Raw genomic sequence first — 22,182 nt, 5'->3', positions numbered from 1 at the left:
TGGTGTTCCACAGGGATCTGTGCTGGGGCTGTGTTTCTAGAGATAGAGCATTCAGGGGCCTCTGTTGTTTGTAGTATGCATAAACGATTTGGAGGAAAATGTAGCTGGTCTGATTAGTAAGTTCGTCGATGACACCAAGGTTGGTGGAGTGGCAGATAGTGTTGAGGATTATCAGAGGATACAGATGGACATAGATACGTTGGAGACTTGGGCAGAGAAATGGCATGGCAAATGGAGTTTAATCCGGACCAAGTTGAGGTAATGCATTTTGGTAGGTCTAACATAGAGGGGAAATATGCCATAAATGGCAAAACTATTAGGAATGTAGAAAGCCAGAGAGATCTGGCCGTGCAGGTCCACAGATCTTTGAAGGTGGCAACACAAGTGGACAAGGTAGTCAAGAAAGCATATGGAATACTTGTCTTCATTGGACGGAGCATTGAGTATAAAAACTGGCAAGTAGTCATGCTACAGTTGTACAGAAAGAACCTTGGTAAGGCCGCACTTGGAATATTGTGCACAATTCTGGTTGCCACACTACCAGAAGGATGTGAAGGTTGTGGCGAGGGTGCAGAGGAGGTTTACCAGTATGTTACCTGATCTGGAGGGTGTTAGCTATGTGGAGAGGCTGAATAGACTCGGACTGTTTTCATTAGAAAGATGGAGGTTGAGGGGTGATCTGATAGAGGTCTACAAGATTATAAGGGGCATGGATAGAGTGGATGGACAGGCACTCTTTCCCAAGGTGGAGGGGTCAGTCACCAGGGGGCATAGGTTTAAGGTCCATGGGGAAAAGTTTAGGGGAGATGTGGGAGGCAGGTGTTTTACGCAGAGGGTGGTGAGTGCATGGAGCGCATTGCCAGGGGAAGTTGTGGGAGCAGATACATTGACGGCGTTCAAAAGGCATCTTGACAAACGCACGGATAGCATGGGTACGGAGGGATGCGGCACAAGGAAGTACTGAGGGTTTTGGCAAAGGTTGGTATCATGACCGATACAGGCTTGGAGGGACGAAGCGCCTGTTCCTGTGCTGCATTGTTCGTTGTTCTTTGTATATAACAATAGGTGGCCAGACTTCCTTTGCTACCTAGGTGCAGCAATTTATTAATGCATTGGATACCGTTACAAGCTTTTTGAAATATCGAACAAAGTTAATCGTCACAAAGGGGTCAATACACCTTAGCTCACTTGTTTCTTCTGGCAGTTTTATGGGTACACAATGAACATGTACAGCCATTTTAACACAAACATCAGCCTGTTAATTTTTAATTTGTGGACATTTTGTTGAAGTAGTGGTCAGGAGGATATTGTGTGACCATACTAAGTTGCATTTGCTAATATCAGTGGCAACGGTCAGTAGGCTGCAGAGACCAGGTGAATGTTTAAACCCCATGGCTGCGTTAGGTAATCAAAGAAGTCAAAAAGAGCAATAACATTAACAAATCATGGGAAAATTCACACGCTGGCGAGAGATTAGGGCCGGAATTCTCCAGCCGTTCACTGGCGGCGGAATTCTTTGCTCCTGCCAGCAACGCACCCCTGTCCATGGATTTCCCGGCGGCATGGCGAGGCTTCAATGGGAATTCCCATTGACAGTGGCGGGAGCAGAGAATCTCGCTGCGAGCGAACGGCACACCACTGAGAAACACGTGGCTGAGAGGCCGGAGAATCCCACCCCTAGATATTTTGTTATTGCTCCTTTGCTGACGTTCCTGCTATTGTACGGAGCATTGCTCTAAATTATTTTGAAATAGATTAGCAGCAAAACCTTTACTTACGTGTCAAATAACATTCATTTTTAATCTTGAAAGGAACTAAAAGTTCTATTCCGCGTAAAGGAAAACCTACTCCTACTTCAGTTGGTTCTTTAACTTTCTTCAATCAGTAACTTAGTTTTGAGGTGGAGATTTTGTGAATCTTTCTAGTGATTTATTTGTAAATAGTAATTTAGATGCGTTGATGCTGTGGGACTTCTCAACATTAAAACAAAGGTATAGTTTAATTGAGTCTCTTTCCAATTTCCTTCCAGAACAGTTCATTATGAAGGTGGAGCAGTGTCCATTCATGCTCGATCCCTCTGGAGACTGGAGACACTGAGGGTTGCGTAAGTGACAAACTTCATGATCGTTTCCTTTAGTTGAATGAAAATGATGTAAGTAAATGTCCTTTTCAATTGAAGTACGATTGCTCAGGATCTCGTCATGGATTTTAATTTATGGAGTGTGATGTTTTGCTCTGGGAGCTGGCTGGACGAGGACCTTGGTTTTCTGGGTGTTTAATGAAAGGCCCATTTTCCCATGCTTGAGAGAAGGTGTCGACAATGACCTTAAGCTCAATTTCTGGGTGAGAAAACACACAGCGTCATTGGAGTTCAATAACTGAAGTTGGATTGATTTTGGTTTTGGATTGAAGATGGGGTAGGTAGACCAGCTTCTCATCTGTTCTGTAAACTATCGTTCCATTTGTGAGGATCAAAACTTGTCTTTGTGGAGTAGGCAGAGAATGGTGACAACAGCCAAATTTCAAGAGCATATTTCATAAGACTTCATGATTGACAAGTCAAAGACCTGTGTGAGGTTCAGAAAAGCATTGGCAGCAGTTGTATCTATACTTACATTTACTTGGAATATCGTGCAGTAAAGATCATGGGCGGGATTCACCGCTATCCGGCGGGGCAGGCTGTACCGGCGCCGACGAGTGGCGTGAACCACTCTGGCGTCGGGCCGCCCGGAAGGTACGGAATCCTCCACACCTTCAGGGGCTAGGCCGACGGTGGCGGGGTTGGCGCCGCGCCAGCCGGTGCCGAAGGGCTTGGCGCCACGCCAACCGGCGGCGAAGGGCCTCCGCCGGCCGGCGCTAGTTAGCACATGCGCGGGAGTGCCAGGTGTACTGGCATCATCCCGGCGCATGTGCAGGGGGGTTCTTCTCCACGCCGGCCATGGCAGACTGTTACACCGGCCAGCGCGGAGGGAAAGAGTGCCCCCAAGGCACAGGCCCGCCCACGGATCGGTGGGCCCCGATCGCGGGCCATGCCACTGTGGGACCCGGGGCCAGCCCCCCCCCCCCCCGACGCGCCCCTCACGAGGACTCTGCACGCCGCCCGCAGAGCCAGATCCCGCAGGTAAGGACCTGGTCTAATTTACGCCGATGGGACTGGCCGAAAACAGGCGGTCACTCGGCCCATCGCGGAGCGGAGAATCGCCGGGGCGGGCGCTGCCAACTGCCCCCGACCGGTGTGCTGCGATTCCCGCCTCCGCCCAAAAACCAGCGGCGGGCGTCGAGGTGGCGGGGCGGGATTCAGGCCACACCCGGCGATTATCCGGCCCGGCGGGGGGGTCGGAGAATCCCGCCCATCATGGCTGTGGTGTCTCTGAAAGGAGCTCTTTGGCTACTGGGAGACATTGGAGAAGGAGCCTTGCAATGGTCTTCTCTGTCACAGGCAGCAAGGAAACTCTTCTGTAGTTACCCAGTTAGACTTGTCTCCCTTTGTTAATATAGTGATGATCAGAGAGACCCTGAGATTCCCCAACATGCACTGTTATTGTCAATGCTCGTATGTGATGGAGGAATAATAATAAAAGCCTATTGTCACAAATAGGCTTCAATGAAGTTACTGTGAAATGCCCATAGTCGCCCCATTCCAGCAGTACAGGAATTGAACCTGCGCTGCTAGCATTGTTCTGCATTACAAGCCAGCTAATTAGCCCACTGTGCTAAACCAGCCCCTACAATCTTCATCAAGTTTATTCTACATCCAGCTCAGTAGAAAAACAAAGTCCCTATTGTTCCACTTACCCCAACTGTTTCACCTGTGTCTATTTATACTCTTTTGGATGTTCAGCCAATAATATTCACCTATCTATAAAAAGGCAATTAACTTAACAATGCAATTGCCAAAGCATATACTTGCTGATACTTTGACGTGCACTCTTCATCCTCAGTGAGTGTTTCAGAATTTCATCAGGCGTTTCATTTGCTCCAGTGGTTTCTGTTATTTTTCTGTTGTTTGAGAAAGCATTCGAGAGCCGACTGGAGTCTTATCTGCATCGTGGGACCCTGATTTGCGTATCTAGAACAGGCCCCTGTCTAAAGCAATGTGAGCTTCCCATGTAGAGGCTCCTTGGAAAATAGTAGAGGACATGAATGGTGTAAGATTGAGGTGGTAAGTGTATCCCCACAATGTGCCATTTGCCCCACCTGGAAAGAATTAAAATTGATGCCATGGAGTTTGTTAACATATGAATATAAGATATAAAAGTTCCTTGAACCTGCTCCGCCATTCAATAAGATCTGAGCCATTGGATTGTGGCCTTAACTCCTTTCACTCCCCTGAAGATCTGTCTAAATCAGCCCTAAATATATTCAGCCTCCAGTGATCTTTGGGGTAGTGAATTCCAGAGAATAACGTCCCTCTGAGAGAGGAAATCCCTCTTCATCTCTGTCTTGAATGGGAGATGTGTTAATTTGAAACTGTGTTCCCTGTTTTAGATTTCCCCAGAAGAGGAAACATCTCTCAGCACCTACCCAGTCATGCTCCCTCAGAATCTTATATGTTTCAATGATATCACCTACCATTCTTCTGAACTCCAATGAGCATAGGCCCAACATGCTCAATCCTTCATCAGTGGACAACCCTTTCATGCCAGGAGCCCACCTAGTGAACCTTCTCCGAACTGCCAGCAATGACAATTTTATTCCCCCTTTAATGTGGAGACCAAAACTGTACTCAGTATAGCAGGTGCACAAACAAACATTAATTCACCATGAAGTACCAGCCTTGCGCCTAATGTGGTTGGTGTTATACACCTCTCAGTTGGTATCAATTGAACAACTGAATTGCTCTTATTTATAATATTTCATTGCGACGGCATGTTTTTGCCTGGTGTGGTTTTTCTGACAGCAATGATTCTTTGATTTTCAATACCAATTTCAATGCACAAATATAATGTAATTGTTCATTGCTCTTTTGGTTTTAGATTAATCACATTTGCTCCTAATTTTCTAGTGCAGTGATAAACCTTACCATCAATTGTTGTACAAAAGCTATTCCGTACAAATGGCTGGGCAGCTCCAGAAGCTGCTGCTTTAGTTTTATTGGTGACTGGGGACCTGGATTAAGCAAAACACTGCGGATGCTGGAATCTGAAACAAGAACAGAGGATGCTGGAAAAACTCTGCAGCTTTGGCAGCATCTGTAAGGAGACAAAGCAGAGTTAACGTTTCGAGTCCTTTGGCTCTTCATCAGGACTGGAAGGAGGGAGAATGTGTTAGAGCTGTAAGAGATTGCAACACAAATTGAAGAACAAAAGACAGATGGCCTGGTGTGGGAAGGAGAGGGGGAGGTTTGCATTGAGGCAATGCATATATGGGATATTTTTTAAAAGGGGGTTTAAGATGGAAGAGAAAGGTCAAAATCTAAAGTTGTCAAAATCTCAGTGTTGAGTACCGATGGCTGCAATGTGTCCAACTGGAAGATGAGATGCTGCTCCTCCAGCTTGCACCAGGCTTCACTGGATAATTGTGGCAGGCCAAGGACGAACATGTGGGCATGAAAGCAAAGATCTGGATTAATTATGTATACAAGGTTAAATTCAACGCTGGCCTGGATGTCCCTGCTTTCCTATTGACATTGTTCCCCCATTCCACGTCAATGTTGCTTGGGCAATCGAGATTGTAACCCATTGAAGACTGCCAGGAAACCTTTATTTTCACAACTACTAATGCTGCATGATTTCCCACAAGATCTGCTACTAATGTTTCTCCGACCATTTCCTACAGAGCGTTGAAAGCTATAGGAGGACATAGATAAGGAGGCACTTGTTTGTTTTAATCCTACTCCCATTAATGGGGTCTCCTGAGTTATACAGGTTGCTCCAGTTGACAGGGAAAGTGGAGCTTGCACTTCAATGTAAATTGCATAGGCGCTGATGCACGATCAATGACCATCAAAGCGAGGTTGTAGTCCAACTGAAGGCTTTAATAAGCTAGATGTTTCCCCCAACAGCTCAGGTACAGAATGAAGGCTGCTGGGGCGGCACGGGCTCTTATACCCCACCTTGCAGGGTGGAGCTACCATACAGCTTGATCAATAGGAAACATACAATATCTACCAATGGTGTTCCAGCATTACCAGGTACCGTAATACGTCTACACAGACTACCATATTCATGCCCTGTTAAAAAAGAGTCCGGCGGGGGTGGTGGCCTGATATTACAACATGGTAACGTGGTAGAAATGATAGATATGGAGGTACCGTAATATCTCCGTACAGCGTTTTGTCACTATTTACAATTCTATTTACCATTTATGATTCATAATTAACTATACACTTTAAAATGAAGCAATCAGTCGATCGGGGGCCCTGGTTGTCCTCCGTGATCGTCGAAGCTTCGGTGGTGACTCCGGTGGAGGCGTGGGCGTCTATGACTCCGGGAGCGTGTCCTCGATCTCTATGGCAGCTTCGACACCCCTAGACAGCGCTGGTGGGGAAAACGGTTGACCTGGGAAGGGAGCGTTTGCGGGGTGCGTCAGTGGGTGGGGGGGCCTATACGGGGTCGGCGGAAGGACCGATCCTCCTGTAAGGTGCTTTGGTGGCTGGGGTGTGCGTGGGGCTCCGGCGGGCGCCAGGTCCCGTAGGGAGACCGTATCTTGTCGACCGTCGGGGTACGCCACGTAGGCGTGCTGGGGGTTAGCGTGGAGAAGATGGACCCTCTCGACCAACGGGTCTGACTTGTGCGCCCGCACGTGTTTTCGGAGCAGGATGGGTCTGGGAGCTTCGAGCCAGGTCGGGAGCGAGGTCCCAGAGGAGGACTCCCGGGGAAGACAAGGAGTCGTTCGTGAGTGTTTGGTTGGTTGTGGTCCAAAGCAGTGACCGGATGGATTGGAGGGCATCCGGGAGGACTTCCTGCCAGCGGGAGACTGGGAGATTCTGGACTGTAGGGCCTGTAGGACGGTCTTCCAGACCGTTCCGTTCTCCCTCTCTACCTGTCCGTTACCTCGGAGGTTGTAACTGGTCGTCCTGCTGGAGGCGATGCCCTTGCTGAGCAGGAATTGACGCAGTTCGTCGCTCATAAAGGAGGACCCCCTATCATTATGTATGTAAGCAGGGAACCCGAACAGTGCAAAGATGCTGTGGAGGGCCATGATGACGGTAGTTGCGGTCATGTCGGGGCAGGGGATGGCGAATGGGAACCGGGAGTACTCGTTAATCACGTTCAGGAAGTACGTGTTGCTGTCGGTGGAGGGGAGGGGGCCTTTGAAGTCCATGCTGAGGCGTTCAAAGGGACGGGAAGCCTTTATCAGGTGCGCTTTCTCTGGCCGGTAGAAGTGCGGTTTGCACTCCGCGCAGGTTTGGCAGTCCCTGGTGGCTGTCCTGACCTCCTCGATGGAGTAGGGCAGGTTGCGGGTCTTGATAAAGTGGAAAAAGCGAGTGACCCCCGGGTGGCAGAGGTCCTCGTGGAGGGCTCGGAGGCGGTCCACTTGTGCGTTGGCACATGTGCCGCGGGACAGGGCATCAGGAGGCTTGTTTAGCTTCCCGGGACGGTACAAGATCTCGTAGTTGTAGGTGGAGAGTTCGATCCTCCACCGCAAGATCCTTTTTTATCTTGCCCCGCTGTGCATTATCGAACATGAAAGTAACCGACCGTTGGTCAGTGAGGAGAGTGAATCTCCTGCCTGCCAGGTAATGCCTCCAATGTCGCACAGCTGCTACAATGGCCTGGGCCTCCTTTTCGACTGAGGAGTGGCGGTTTTCGGAAGCATGGAGGGTACGTGAGAAGAAGGCCACAGGTCTGCCCGCTTGGTTGAGGGTGGCCGCCAGAGCTACGTAAGACGAGTCGCTCTCGACCTGGAAAGGGAGGGACTCGTCGATGGCGTGCATCGTGGCCTTTGCAATGTCTGCTTTGATGCGGCTCAAGGTCTGGCGGGCCTCTATCGACAGGGGAAAAGCTGTGGATTGGATCAGGGGACGAGCTTTGTCCGCATAGTTGGGGACCCACTCGGCATAGTAAGAGAAAAACCCTAGGCAGCGCTTCAGGGCCTTGGAGCAGTGACGGAGGGTGAACTCCATAAGGGGGCGCATGCGTTCAGGGTAGGGGCCTATAACTCCATTTCGCACTACGTAGCCGAGGATGGCTAGGTGGTTGGTGCTAAACACGTATTTATCCTTGTTCTATGTAAGGTTAAGGATCTTTGCGGTCTGGAGGAATTTTCGGAGGTTGGTGTCGTCGTCCTGCTGGTCGTGGCCGCAGATGGTGACATTATCGAGATATGGGAACGTTGCCCGTAAACCGTATCGGTCAACCATTCGGCCCATCTCACCCTGGAGGACCGAGACCCCATTGGTGACACAGAAGGGAACCCTTTAAGAAGTGATAGAGCCGCCCATCTGCCTCGAAGGCAATGTATATGCGGTCACTAGTGCGGATGGGGAGCTGGTGGTAGGCGGACTTAAGATCCACCGTGGAGAAGACCTTATAATGCGCGATCATGTTCACCAGGTCGGAAATGCGGGGCAGAGGGTACGCGTCCAGCTGCGTAAACCTGTTGATGGTCTGACTGTAGTCGATGACCATCCTATGCTTCTCCCCGGTCTTTACCACCACTACTTGAGCTCTCCAGGGGCTGTTGCTAGCTTCAATCACTCCTTCCCTCAGTAGCCTTTGGACCTCTGACCTAATAAAGATCCAATCCTGGGCACTGTACCGTCTGCTCCTAGTGGCGACCGGTTTGCAATCCGGGGTGAGATTCGCAAACAGGGAAGGCGGATCGACCTTGAGGGTCGCAAGGCCGCAGACAGTGAGGGGGGTATAGGGCCACCGAATTTGAAAGTTCGACTTTGGAGATCACACTGTAAGTCTAAACCTAGGAATGTGGCCGCGCAGAGGTGGGGAAGGACGTAGAGCCGGTAATTTTTAAACTCACTTCCCTGGATTGTGAGGTTTGCTACACAAAATCCCTTTATCTCTACTGAGTGGGAACCGGACGAGGAGAGAACTGCGCCTTACCGTGTTGGGGTGTATGAAGCTCTCCATGCTCCCAGAGTTGATTAAGCAGGACGCCTCGTGCCCGTTGATTAGTACTGTTGTTGTAGCAGTTGAGAGTGTTTGAGGCCGGGACTGATCCAGGGTCACCGAGGCTAATCTCAGCAGTTGAGTGTTCTCTTCGGGCGGTGTGCGGTCAGCCGAGCTGGGGTCCTGGGAGTCCATCCAAGATGGTGACTCCCATTGGTCACACATGGCTGGGGGTGCGCAAAATGGCAGCGCCCCTCCATCGAACGTGGCATCCGCAGGACAAGATGGCGGTGCCCGATGGCCGCACGTGGCCCTGGAGTAGGAAGATGGCGGCGCCCGCTGGCCGCACGGGGACCGTGGAGAGGTTTGTGGTGGCGGTCCACTTTCGCCGCCGGAGACCGCGGCTACCGCACGGGCCTGGCATACCACCACGAAGTGGCCCTTTTTACCGCATCCCTTGCAGGTGGATGCGCGAGCCGGGCAGCGCTGCCGGGGGTGCTTGGCCTGCCAGCAAAAGTAGCAGCGGGGCCCCCCCGGGGTTGCCAGGCCGCCTTGCAGCACAAGCTTGTGGGTGGATAGGGGATGTCTCGGGGTCGGCTGCGGAGGGGTTCCACGCTGTCCAGGGGGCTGCCGCGCGGTCGGAATCGTAAGCGCGGGCGTTTCTGGAGGCCACATCCAGGGAGCCTGCAGGGGCCCGTGCCTCCTTGAGGCCTCGGGTGTCTTTTTCCAGCAACTGCTGGCGGATTTGGGAAGACAGCATTCCTGCCACGAAAGCGTCCCGGATCAAGAGTTCTGTGTGGTCGCTCGCTGAAACTTGCGGGCAGCTGCAGTTTCTCCCCAACACCAGGAGCGCATGGTAGAATTCTTCCAGCGATTTCCCCAGGGATTTGTCGCCTCGTCGCTAGCAGATGTCGGGCGTAGACCTGGTTTACCGGGCGAATATAAAGTCCTTTTAGCAGCTCCATTGCTGCATCGAAGTCTTCCGCGTCCTTGATGAGGGTGTAAATTTTCGGGCCCACCCTCAAGTGCAGGACTTGCATTTTCTGTTCTCCCGTGGGTGTGTTTTCGGCCGTTCCGAGATATCCTTTAAAACACGCCAGCCAGTGCTTGAAGATTGCTGCTGAGTCCGCCGCGTGGGGGCTGAGTTGCAGACACTCCGGCTTGATTCAGAGCTCCATCCTTTTAAATCTAGCTTATTAAATTGATGCACGATCAATGACCACCAAAGCGAGGTTGTAGTCCAACTGAAGGCTTTAATAAGCTAGATGTTTCCCCCAGCAGCTCAGGTACAGAATGAAGGCTGGGGCGGCACGGGCTCTTATACCCCACCTAGCAGGGCGGAGCTACCATACAGCTTGACCAATAGGAAACATACAATATCTACCAATGGCGTTCCAGCATTACCAGGTCCCGTAATACCTCTACACAGACTACCACAGGCGCCTTTCAGTTTTATTTCCTTCCCAGTGAGGAAACTGTTCACTGTGTGATCGGGAATTATTTTCAGAAACTGGGGCACAACAGGAGTTTTATATTAACTTGCAGTAGTTGCCTTCAATGCCATTCATTAATACATCACCACTGAGAGTGAAATCAACTGACAACTTTAACCCCGACCATTTTGCAGTGTACAATACACCAATAAATCAATGGGCTATAAGCCACAAGGCAAAGGGCATTGTGAAGGTTCCACCAGAGACCAAGCAACCAGAGGAATTATGTCAGTCTTAATAAACAGTAGGATGAAAACAGAATATATGGCAGGCACCAAAGCTAAGAACTTATTGTTTTAATTTTAAATGTTTTCCTTTAATCTGAAACCTGGGGCGAAATTCTCCATTATCGGCGGAAAGTCCGCCGATCGGCGCAAAAAACGGCGCAAATCCCACTTGCGTCACGTCATAAAAATGGGCCGATAGTCTGCGGCCCGAAATGGGCTAGCAGCGACGTAACGGGATCCGCGCTTGCGCAGTGGTTCACGCCGTGCAGCGTCATACGCGCTGCACGGCGTGACGGCTCATAAGGCCGCGCAGCTCCCCCCCACCCGACCGGAACAGCCGACCGCAACACCCGACTTGATGGCTGGCCGTCGCTCAGCCCCGAGGTTCGAGTCACGCGATGTGGAGGCGCTCCTGGACGCGGTGGAGCAGAGGAGGGACGCCCTGCATCCCGGGCACGGCCGCAGAGTCGCCCCACGCCACAGCCGGCGTCTGTGGAGGGAGGTGGCAGAGGCCGTCACCGCTGTGGCCCTAACACCACGGACAGGCACCCAGTGCCACAAGAAGATGAACGACCTCGTCAGAGCAGGCAGGGTGAGCCTCCCCATATCCCCCATATCCCCCATATCCCCCCTCCCCAAATCCCCCCCTCCCCATATCCCCCCTCCCCCATATCCCCCCTCCCCCATATCCCCCATATCCCCCCTCCCCCATATCCCCATATCCCCCCTCCCCATATCCCCCTCCCCCATATCCCCCATATCCCCCCTCCCCATATCCCCCCTCCCCATATCCCCCATATCCCCCCTCCCCCATATCCCCCCTCCCCCATATCCCCATATCCCCCCTCCCCCATATCCCCCCTTCCCCATATCCCCCTCCCCCATATCCCCCCTCCCCCATATCCCCCATATCCCCCCCTCCCCCATATCCCCCATATCCCCCCTCCCCCATATCCCCCCTCCCCATATCCCCCCTCCCCCATATCACCCATATTCCCCCCTCCCCCATATCCCCCATATCCCCCCTCCCCCATATCCCCCCTGCCCCATATCCCCCATATCCCCCCTCCCCCATATCCCCCATATTCCTCCTCCCCCATATCCCCCCTCCCCATATCCCCCATATCCCCCCCTCCCCCATATCCCCCCTCCCCCATATCCCCCATATCCCCCCTCCCCCATATCCCCCATATCCCCCCTCCCCCATATCCCCCATATCCCCCCTCCCCATATCCCCCCTCCAATATCCCCCCTCCCCCATATCCCCCCTCCCCCATATCCCCCATATTCCCCCCTCCCCCATATCCCCCATATTCCCCCCTCCCCCATATCCCCCAGATCCCCCCTCCCCATATCCCCCCTGCCCCATATCCCCCCTCCCCCATATCCCCCATATCCCCCCTCCCCCATATCCCCCATATCCCCCCTCCCCCATATCCCCCATATCCCCCCTCCCCCATATCCCCCCTCCCCCATATCCCCCCTCCCCCAAATCCCCCCTCCCCATATCCCCCTCCCCCATATCCCCCCTCCCCCATATCCCCCTCCCCCATATCCCCCATATCCCCCATTTCCCCCCTCCCCCCATATCCCCCATATCCCCCCTCCCCCATATCCCCCCTCCCCCATATCCCCCATATCCCCCCCTCCCCCATATCCCCCATATCCCCCCTCCCCCATATCCCCCATATCCCCCCTCCCCCATATCCCCCCTCCCCCATATCCCCCATATCCCCCCTCCCCCATATCCCCCTCCCCCATATCCCCCATATCCCCCCCTCCCCCATATCCCCCATATCCCCCCTCCCCCATATCCGCCATATCCCCCCCCTCCCCCATATCCCCCCTCCCCATATCCCCCCTCCCCCATATCCCCCCTCCCCATATCCCCCATATTCCCCCCTCCCCCATATCCCCCATATCCCCCCTCCCCCATATCCCCCCTGCCTCATATCCCCCCCTCCCCCATATCCCCCTCCCCCATATCCCCCCTCCCCCATATCCCCCATATCCCCCCTCCCCCATATCCCCCCTCCCCCATATCCCCCATATCCCCCCTCCCTCATATCCCCCCTCCCCCATATCCCCCATATCCCCCCTCCCCCATATCCCCCATATCCCCTCTCCCCCATATCCCCCCTCCCCATATCCCCCATATCCCCCCCTCCCCCATATCCCCCCTCCCCATGTCCCCCCTCCCCCATATCCCCCTCCCCCATATCCCCCCTCCCCCATATCCCCCATATCCCCCCTCCCCCATATCACCCATAGCCCCCCTCCCCCATATCCCCCCTCCCCCATATCCCCCCTCCCCCATATCCCCCCTCCCCCATATCCCCCCTCCCCCATATCCCCCCTCCCCCATATCCCCCCTCCCCCATATCCCCCCTCCCCCATATCCCCCCTCCCCCATATCCCCCCTCCCCCATATCCCCCCTCCCCATATCCCCCCCTCCCCCATATCCCCCCTCCCCCATATCCACCCTCCCCCATATCCCCCCTCCCCCATATCCCCCCTCCCCCATATCCCCCATACCCCCCTCCCCCATATCCCCCCTGCCCCATATCCCCCATATCCCCCCTGCCTCATATTCCCCATATCCCCCCTCCCCCATATCCCCCATATCCCCCCTCCCCCATATCCCCCATATCCCCCTCCCCCATATCCCCCCTGCCCCATATCCCCCCCTGCCTCATATTCCCCATATCCCCCCTCCCCCATATCCCCCATATCCCCCCTCCCCCATATCCCCCATATCCCCCTCCCCATATCCCCCCTGCCCCATATCCCCCATATCCCCCCCTGCCTCATATTCCCCATATCCCCCCTCCCCCATATCCCCCCTCCCCCATATCCCCCCTCCCCATATCCCCCACATCCCCCCTCCCCCATATCCCCCCTCACCCATATCCCCCCTCCCCCATATCCCCCCCTCCCCATATCCCCATATCCCCCCTCCCCCATATCCCCCATATCCCCCCTCCCCCATATCCCCCCTCCCCCATATCCCCCTCCCCCATATCCCCCCTCCCCCATATCCCCCCTCCCCCATATCCCCCATATCCCCCCTCCCCATATCCCCCATATCCCCCCTCCCCCATATCCCCCCTCCCCATATCCCCCCTCCCCCATATCCCCCTCCCCCATATCCCCCCTCCCCATATCCCCCCTCCCCATATCCCCCTCCCCCATATCCCCCCTCCCCCATATCCCCCATATCCCCCCTCCCCCATATCACCCATATCCCCCCTCCCCCATATCCCCCCTCCCCCATATCCCCCCTCCCCCATATCACCCCTCCCCATATCCCTCCCTCCCCCATATCCCCCCTCCCCCATATCCCCCCTCCCCATATCCCCCCTCCCCATATCCCCCTCCCCATATCCCCCCTCCCCCATATCCCCCCTCCCCATATCCCCCTCCCCCATATCCCCCCTCCCCCATATCCCCCATATCCCCCCTCCCCCATATCCCCCCTCCCCCATATCCCCCCCTGCCTCATATCCCCCCCTCCCCCATATCCCCCATATCCCCCGCCCCCATATCCCCCCTCCCCATATCCCCCATATCCCCCCTCCCCCATATCCCCCTCCCCCATATCCCCCCATATCCCCCCTCCCTCATATCCCCCCTCCCCCATATCCCCCATATCCCCCCTCCCCCATATCCCCCATATCCCCTCTCCCCCATATCCCCCATATCCCCCCTCCCCATATCCCCCCCTCCCCCCATATCCCCCTCCCCATGTCCCCCCTCCCCCATATCCCCCTCCCCCATATCCCCCCTCCCCCATATCCCCCATATCCCCCCTCCCCCATATCACCCATAGCCCCCCTCCCCCATATCCCCCCTCCCCCATATCCCCCCTCCCCATATCCCCCCTCCCCCATATCCCCCCTCCCCCATATCCCCCCTCCCCCATATCCCCCCTCCCCCATATCCCCCCTCCCCCATATCCCCCCTCCCATATCCCCCCCTCCCCCATATCCCCCCTCCCCCATATCCCCCCCTCCCCCATATCCCCCCTCCCCCATAATCCCCCCTCCCCCATATCCCCCCTCCCCATATCCCCCTTATCCCCCCTCCCCCATATCCCCCCTCCCCCATATCCCCCATATCCCCCCTCCCCCATATCCCCCTGCCCCATATCCCCATATCCCCCCCTGCCTCATATTCCCCATATCCCCCCATCCCCATATCCCCCATATCCCCCCCTCCCCCATATCCCCCATATCCCCCTCCCCCATATCATTTCCCCCTTCCCCCCTGCCCCATATCCCCCATATCCCCCCCTGCCTCATATTCCCCATATCCCCCCTCCCCCATATACCCCCATATCCCCCCTCCCCATATCCCCCATATCCCCCTCCCCATATCCCCCTGCCCCATATCCCCCATATCCCCCCTGCCTCATATTCCCCATATCCCCCCTCCCCATATCCCCCATATCCCCCCTCCCCCATATCCCCCTCCCCATATCCCCCCTCCCCCATATCCCCCCTCCCATATCCCCCCTCCCCATATCCCCATATCCCCCCTCCCCCCTCCCCCATATCCCCCCTCCCCATATCCCCCCTCCCCCATATCCCCCATATCCCCCCTCCCCCAATCCCCCATATCCCCCTCCCCATATCCCCCATATCCCCCCTCCCCCATATCCCCCCTCCCCATATCCCCCCTCCCCCATATCCCCCTCCCCCATATCCCCCCTCCCCCATATCCCCCCTCCCCCATATCCCCCCCTCCCCATATCCCCCTCCCCCATATCCCCCCCTCCCCCATATCCCCCATATCCCCCCTCCCCCATATCACCCATATCCCCCCTCCCCCATATCCCCCCTCCCCCATATCCCCCCTCCCCCATATCCCCCCTCCCCCATATCCCCCCTCCCCCATATCCCCCCTCCCCCATATCCCCCCTCCCCATATCCCCCTCCCCATATCCCCTCCCCATATCCCCCCTCCCCCATATCCCCCCTCCCCCATATCCCCCCTCCCCATATCCCCCATATCCCCCCTCCCCCATATCCCCCATATCCCCCCTCCCCCATATCCCCCATATCCCCCTCCCCCATATCCCCCCTCCCCCATATCCCCCTCCCCCATATCCCCCCTGCCCCATATCCCCATATCCCCCCTGCCTCATATTCCCCATATCCCCCTCCCCCATATCCCCCATATCCCCCCTCCCCATATCCCCCATATCCCCCTCCCCCATATCCCCCATATCCCCCCTCCCCATATCCCCCATATCCCCCCTCCCCATATCCCCCTCCCCCATATCCCCCATATCCCCCCTCCCCATATCCCCCCTCCCCCATATCCCCATATCCCCCCTCCCCCATATCCCCCATATCCCCCCCCTCCCCCATATCCCCCCTCCCCCAATCCCCCATATCCCCCTCCCCCATATCCCCCTCCCCCATATCCCCCTCCCCCATATCCCCATATCCCCCCTCCCCCATATCCCCCCTCCCCCATATCCCCCTCCCCCATATCCCCCTCCCCCATATCCCCCCTCCCCCATATCCCCCATATCCCCCTCCCCATATCCCCCCTGCCCCATATCCCCCATATCCCCCCCTGCCTCATATTCCCCATATCCCCCCTCCCCCATATCCCCCTCCCCCATATCCCCCCTCCCCATATCCCCCACATCCCCCCTCCCCCATATCCCCCCTCACCCATATCCCCCCTCCCCCATATCCCCCCCTCCCCCATATCCCCATATCCCCCCTCCCCCCATATCCCCCATATCCCCCCTCCCCCATATCCCCCCTCCCCCATATCCCCCTCCCCCATATCCCCCCTCCCCCATATCCCCCCTCCCCCATATCCCCCATATCCCCCCTCCCCATATCCCCCATATCCCCCCTCCCCCATATCCCCCCTCCCCATATCCCCCCTCCCCCATATCCCCCTCCCCCATATCCCCCCTCCCCATATCCCCCCTCCCCATATCCCCCTCCCCCATATCCCCCCTCCCCCATATCCCCCATATCCCCCCTCCCCCATATCACCCATATCCCCCCTCCCCCATATCCCCCCTCCCCCATATCCCCCCTCCCCCATATCACCCCTCCCCATATCCCTCCCTCCCCCATATCCCCCCTCCCCCATATCCCCCCTCCCCATATCCCCCCTCCCCATATCCCCCCTCCCCCATATCCCCCCTCTCCCATATCCCCCCTCCCCATATCCCCCTCCCCATATCCCCCCTCCCCCATATCCCCCATATCCCCCCTCCCCCATATCCCCCCTCCCCCATATCCCCCCTGCCTCATATCCCCCCCTCCCCCATATCCCCCATATCCCCCGCCCCCATATCCCCCCTCCCCCATATCCCCCATATCCCCCCTCCCCCATATCCCCCCTCCCCCATATCCCCCATATCCCCCCTCCCTCATATCCCCCCTCCCCCATATCCCCCATATCCCCCCTCCCCCATATCCCCCATATCCCCTCTCCCCCATATCCCCCATTCCCCCCTCCCCATATCCCCCCCTCCCCCATATCCCCCTCCCATGTCCCCCCTCCCCCATATCCCCCTCCCCATATCCCCCCTCCCCCATATCCCCCATATCCCCCCTCCCCCATATCACCCATAGCCCCCCTCCCCCATATCCCCCCTCCCCCATATCCCCCCTCCCCATATCCCCCCTCCCCATATCCCCCCTCCCCCATATCCCCCCTCCCCCATATCCCCCCTCCCCCATATCCCCCCTCCCCCATATCCCCCCTCCCCATATCCCCCCTCCCCCATATCCCCCCTCCCCCATATCCCCCTCCCCCATATCCCCCCTCCCCCATATCCCCCCTCCCCCATATCCCCCCTCCCCATATCCCCCTTATCCCCCTCCCCCATATCCCCCCTCCCCCATATCCCCCATATCCCCCTCCCCCATATCCCCCTGCCCCATATCCCCCATATCCCCCCCTGCCTCATATTCCCCATATCCCCCCATCCCCATATCCCCCATATCCCCCCTCCCCCATATCCCCCATATCCCCCTCCCCCATATCCCCCTGCCCCATATCCCCCATATCCCCCCCTGCCTCATATTCCCCATATCCCCCCTCCCCCATATACCCCATATCCCCCCTCCCCCATATCCCCCATATCCCCCTCCCCATATCCCCCCTGCCCCATATCCCCCATATCCCCCCTGCCTCATATTCCCCATATCCCCCCTCCCCATATCCCCCATATCCCCCCTCCCCCATATCCCCCTCCCCCATATCCCCCCTCCCCCATATCCCCCCTCCCCATATCCCCCCTCCCCATATCCCCCATATCCCCCCTCCCCCCTCCCCCATATCCCCCCTCCCCCATATCCCCCCCTCCCCCATATCCCCCATATCCCCCCTCCCCCATATCCCCCATATCCCCCTCCCCATATCCCCCATATCCCCCCTCCCCCATATCCCCCCTCCCCATATCCCCCCTCCCCCATATCCCCCTCCCCCATATCCCCCCTCCCCCATATCCCCCCTCCCCCATATCCCCCCTCCCCATATCCCCCTCCCCCATATCCCCCCTCCCCCATATCCCCCATATCCCCCCTCCCCCATATCACCCATATCCCCCCTCCCCCATATCCCCCCTCCCCCATATCCCCCCTCCCCCATATCCCCCCTCCCCCATATCCCCCCTCCCCCATATCCCCCCTCCCCCATATCCCCCCTCCCCATATCCCCCTCCCCATATCCCCCTCCCCATATCCCCCCTCCCCCATATCCCCCCTCCCCCATATCCCCCCTCCCCATATCCCCCATATCCCCCCTCCCCCATATCCCCCATATCCCCCCTCCCCCATATCCCCCATATCCCCCCTCCCCCATATCCCCCCTCCCCCATATCCCCCTCCCCCATATCCCCCCTGCCCCATATCCCCCATATCCCCCCTGCCTCATATTCCCCATATCCCCCTCCCCCATATCCCCCATATCCCCCCTCCCCCATATCCCCCATATCCCCCCTCCCCCATATCCCCCATATCCCCCCTCCCCATATCCCCCATATCCCCCCTCCCCATATCCCCCCTCCCCCATATCCCCCATATCCCCCCTCCCCCATATCCCCCCTCCCCCATATCCCCATATCCCCCCTCCCCCATATCCCCCATATCCCCCCTCCCCCATATCCCCCCTCCCCCATATCCCCCATATCCCCCCTCCCCCATATCCCCCCTCCCCCATATCCCCCTCCCCCATATCCCCATATCCCCCCTCCCCCATATCCCCCCTCCCCCATATCCCCCTCCCCCATATCCCCCTCCCCATATCCCCCCTCTCCCATATCCCCCATATCCCCCCTCCCCCATATCCCCCCTCCCCCATATCCCCCCTCCCCCATATCCCCCCTCCCCCATATCCCCCATATTCCCCCCTCCCCCATATCCCCCATATCCCCCCTCCCCCATATCCCCCTGCCCCATATCCCCCCTCCCCCATATCCCCCCCTCCCCATATCCCCCCTCCCCCATATCCCCAAGTGAATCCAGCCCTAACCTTAACCTCTGCAATGCACGCGTAACCGATGGCGTGCATTCATATACCTGCCTAACACTGTTGCCTTTTACCCCTGCCACCACCCCCCCCCACCCCCCCCAGGAGAAGCGCGCACACAACAATAGGGAGCATGTGAGGACTGGAGGAGGGCCCGCTGATGAGAGGCCACTGACCGTACACGAGGAAAGGGCCCTGGAACTGGCTGGCGGACCTGAGGACCGGGAGGTTGCTGATGCAGAGGTCGGGGCCCCACGAGCAAGTGAGCCACCAACAGCCCGTCCCCATATCCCCCCTCCCCTATATCCCCCTCCCCCGTATCACCTGATCACTGCCTGATGTCTAACCATGCATGCTTCATTGTGTATCGCAGGACCAAACGTCCAGGCACCCTTCCCCGCAGATGCACACCGCCCGCAGGATGCCCCTCGGAGACCACAGGAGACGGAGAGACCCGCACCCTCCAGCATGCGACGCCCGCAGGATGCCCCTCGGAGACCACAGGAGACAGAGAGACCCGCACCCTCCAGCATGCGACGCCCGCAGGATGCCCCTCGGAGACCACGGGAGACGGAGAGACCCGAACCCTCCAGCATGCGACGCCCGCAGGATGCCCCTCGGAGACCACGGGAGACGGAGAGACCCGAACCCTCCAGCATGCGACGCCCGCAGGATGCCCCTCGGAGACCACGGGAGACGGAGAGACCCGAACCCTCCAGCATGCGACGCCCGCAGGATGCCCCTCGGAGACCACGGGAGACGGAGAGACCCGGACCCTCCAGCATGCGACGCCCGCAGGATGCCCCTCGCACACCACGGGAGACGGAGAGACCTGGAGCAACAGGGAGACGACACCCCCGTCACGTGCGGGAGCGACCACCCAGCGATGAGGGGGGCAGCCACAGGCCCCCGTCACATCCGAGCCAGGACACCACTACCCAGGACACCACTATCCAGGACACCCCTACCCGGGACACCACTACCCAGGACACCCCTACCCGGGACACCACTACCCAGGACACCACTACCCGGGACACCACTACCCGGGACAGCACTACCCGGGACAGCACTACCCGGGACAGCACTACCCAGGACACCCCTACCCGGGAAGACGAAATACCGGACAGTGACTCAGAGTGGATGGGTGGAGACGAACCCCCACCCCAAAGTGCCATGGACTCAGAGTGGGACGAAGAGCACGACACAACGCCACTGCTGTCACCAACACCCTCCACCATCGCAGAAACACTCACCACGGTTGGGCACTTTAGTGATGAGGCGTCTGGTACACTCACTGGTGCGCACAACACAGCCGTCCCGGTACAGCAGGTGGAGGTAGGAGCAGCAGAGGGACCGGGCGGTCGGAGGGCAGCCCAGGCCAAGCGAACATCTGCCGCCCAGATGGATCCCGGGTTCCTGCAGTTACCACACCCACACATAGATCCGATGCAACCACCGACACGGAGACGAGCGAAGAGGGTGACGGGTGGCTTGCGGCGGCTGCGGTCGCAGGTGGAGGAGTCCACCCGCGTCCAGGAGCTGGGAGTGGTCCCGGTCATGCGTGCCACCCAGGCTGACACCGCACGGGTGGCGTTCGCGGTGGAGGCAATGGGTGCGACGGTGTCAGACATGGGGAACGTTTTGCGAGGCCTGGGGCCTTCCGTGCAGGCGGCGTCTGTGGCCCAGGAAATGGCTGCCCGCTCACAGGAGGCCATGAGCCAGTGCCAGCGCCAGATGGCAGAGGCGCTCAACGCCATAGCCCAGTCTCAGCAGGCCATGGCCCAGTCTCAGCAGGCCATGGCCCAGTCTCAGCAGGCCATAGCTCAGTCTCTGCAGGCCATGGCCCAGTCTCTGCAGGCCATGGCCCAGTCTCAGCAGGCCATCGCTGAGGGCATCGGCGCCAGTGGCCATGTGCGAGCTGGCGTCGCACTGTCGCAGACAGGGTTCGACAACCCCCTGGGCTCCATGGCTGCAAACCTGCAGACCCCTGTCGATACCAGCACGGGCCTCCAGGACTGGCAGCGCCAGATGTCGGGGGCGCGTCGGATGGCCAGTCCGTTCGCATCCCCCACCCATGTAGAGGCCTGGGGGCCATCGGGCACCCCGAGGGAGGAGGAGGTGGTGTGGTCCATCCCGGCTCCCTCTGCAGGGGAGGTCCCGGTACACCGCGACACCTCGGACTCCCCCCCTTCCGTCCCAGGTGCATCGGGTGGGCAACGGGCAGGACAGGCTGGCAGCTCGCCATCCCAGTCGCCCGGGCCGCAGCCTGGCCCATCTAGGCCAGGACGCCTCAGGAAACGGCCGCCAAAGGGATCCAGTGTCAGAGGGCAGGAATCACAGGAGTCCACCTCCAGTTCTGCTGTACCGTCTGGGGAACCACGTAGACGTAGTCAAAGGGCCCGTAAGGCCAAACAATTAGACACTGAGTAAGTTGGCACGGGTGCAGGGCACAGATGAGTTTTAGGGGCTAGGGCACGTGCATGAACTCCTTTGGTTATTAAAGTCAATGTTACACCTACCGAAGCTGCCTTTGTGCTCTGTCCAAAGTGTGCGGGCGTGTCATGTACGTTGAGCGCAAGTGTGTGTGTGAGGGGTGGTCTTACCTCAGCCCCAGGTGAGTCTGCCCCCTTCCCCCTGGGCCGCCATCAACATCCCCCGGGCAGAGGACGGGACCGTGCGCTGCAGTGTCACAGCCGCATGCAGGGATGGTCCGGGTGGATGGTGGTACTTTGGCCATGGGTCAGACATAGTCCAACGATGTAGAGCCAGGAGCTCATCGGAGGCGGGTTGTCATCATTCTCCATGGCCTGCGATAGACACGCGTCCACCCGCAACTGGGTGAGCCCGGCCCGTTCTGCCGCCGGTGGATCGGCAATTGGGGGTGGGGGGGTGGTGTGCATGCGGGTGGGGTGTGTGGGGTTGGGGAGGGGGGTGAGGGTGCT

At 57.9% G+C, this 22,182-nt stretch overlaps 1 protein-coding gene across 1 annotated transcript in view; it reads left to right on the top strand.

Moving 5' to 3' along the window:
* The window catches only part of ryr2a (ryanodine receptor 2a (cardiac)), a 1,117,859-nt gene that overhangs the window by 499,485 nt on the left and 596,192 nt on the right, over nucleotides 1-22,182 (top strand). Inside the window, exon 9 of the mRNA XM_072511661.1 lies at nucleotides 2,030-2,104. Coding sequence (XP_072367762.1) covers nucleotides 2,030-2,104 — 75 coding nt within the window. The remainder of the gene's footprint in view (nucleotides 1-2,029; nucleotides 2,105-22,182) is intronic.

The sequence above is a fragment of the Scyliorhinus torazame genome, chromosome 1 (genome assembly GCF_047496885.1).
Source record: "Scyliorhinus torazame isolate Kashiwa2021f chromosome 1, sScyTor2.1, whole genome shotgun sequence".
Lineage (NCBI taxonomy): Eukaryota > Metazoa > Chordata > Chondrichthyes > Carcharhiniformes > Scyliorhinidae > Scyliorhinus > Scyliorhinus torazame.
This window is presented reverse-complemented; position numbering and strand designations above follow the sequence as displayed.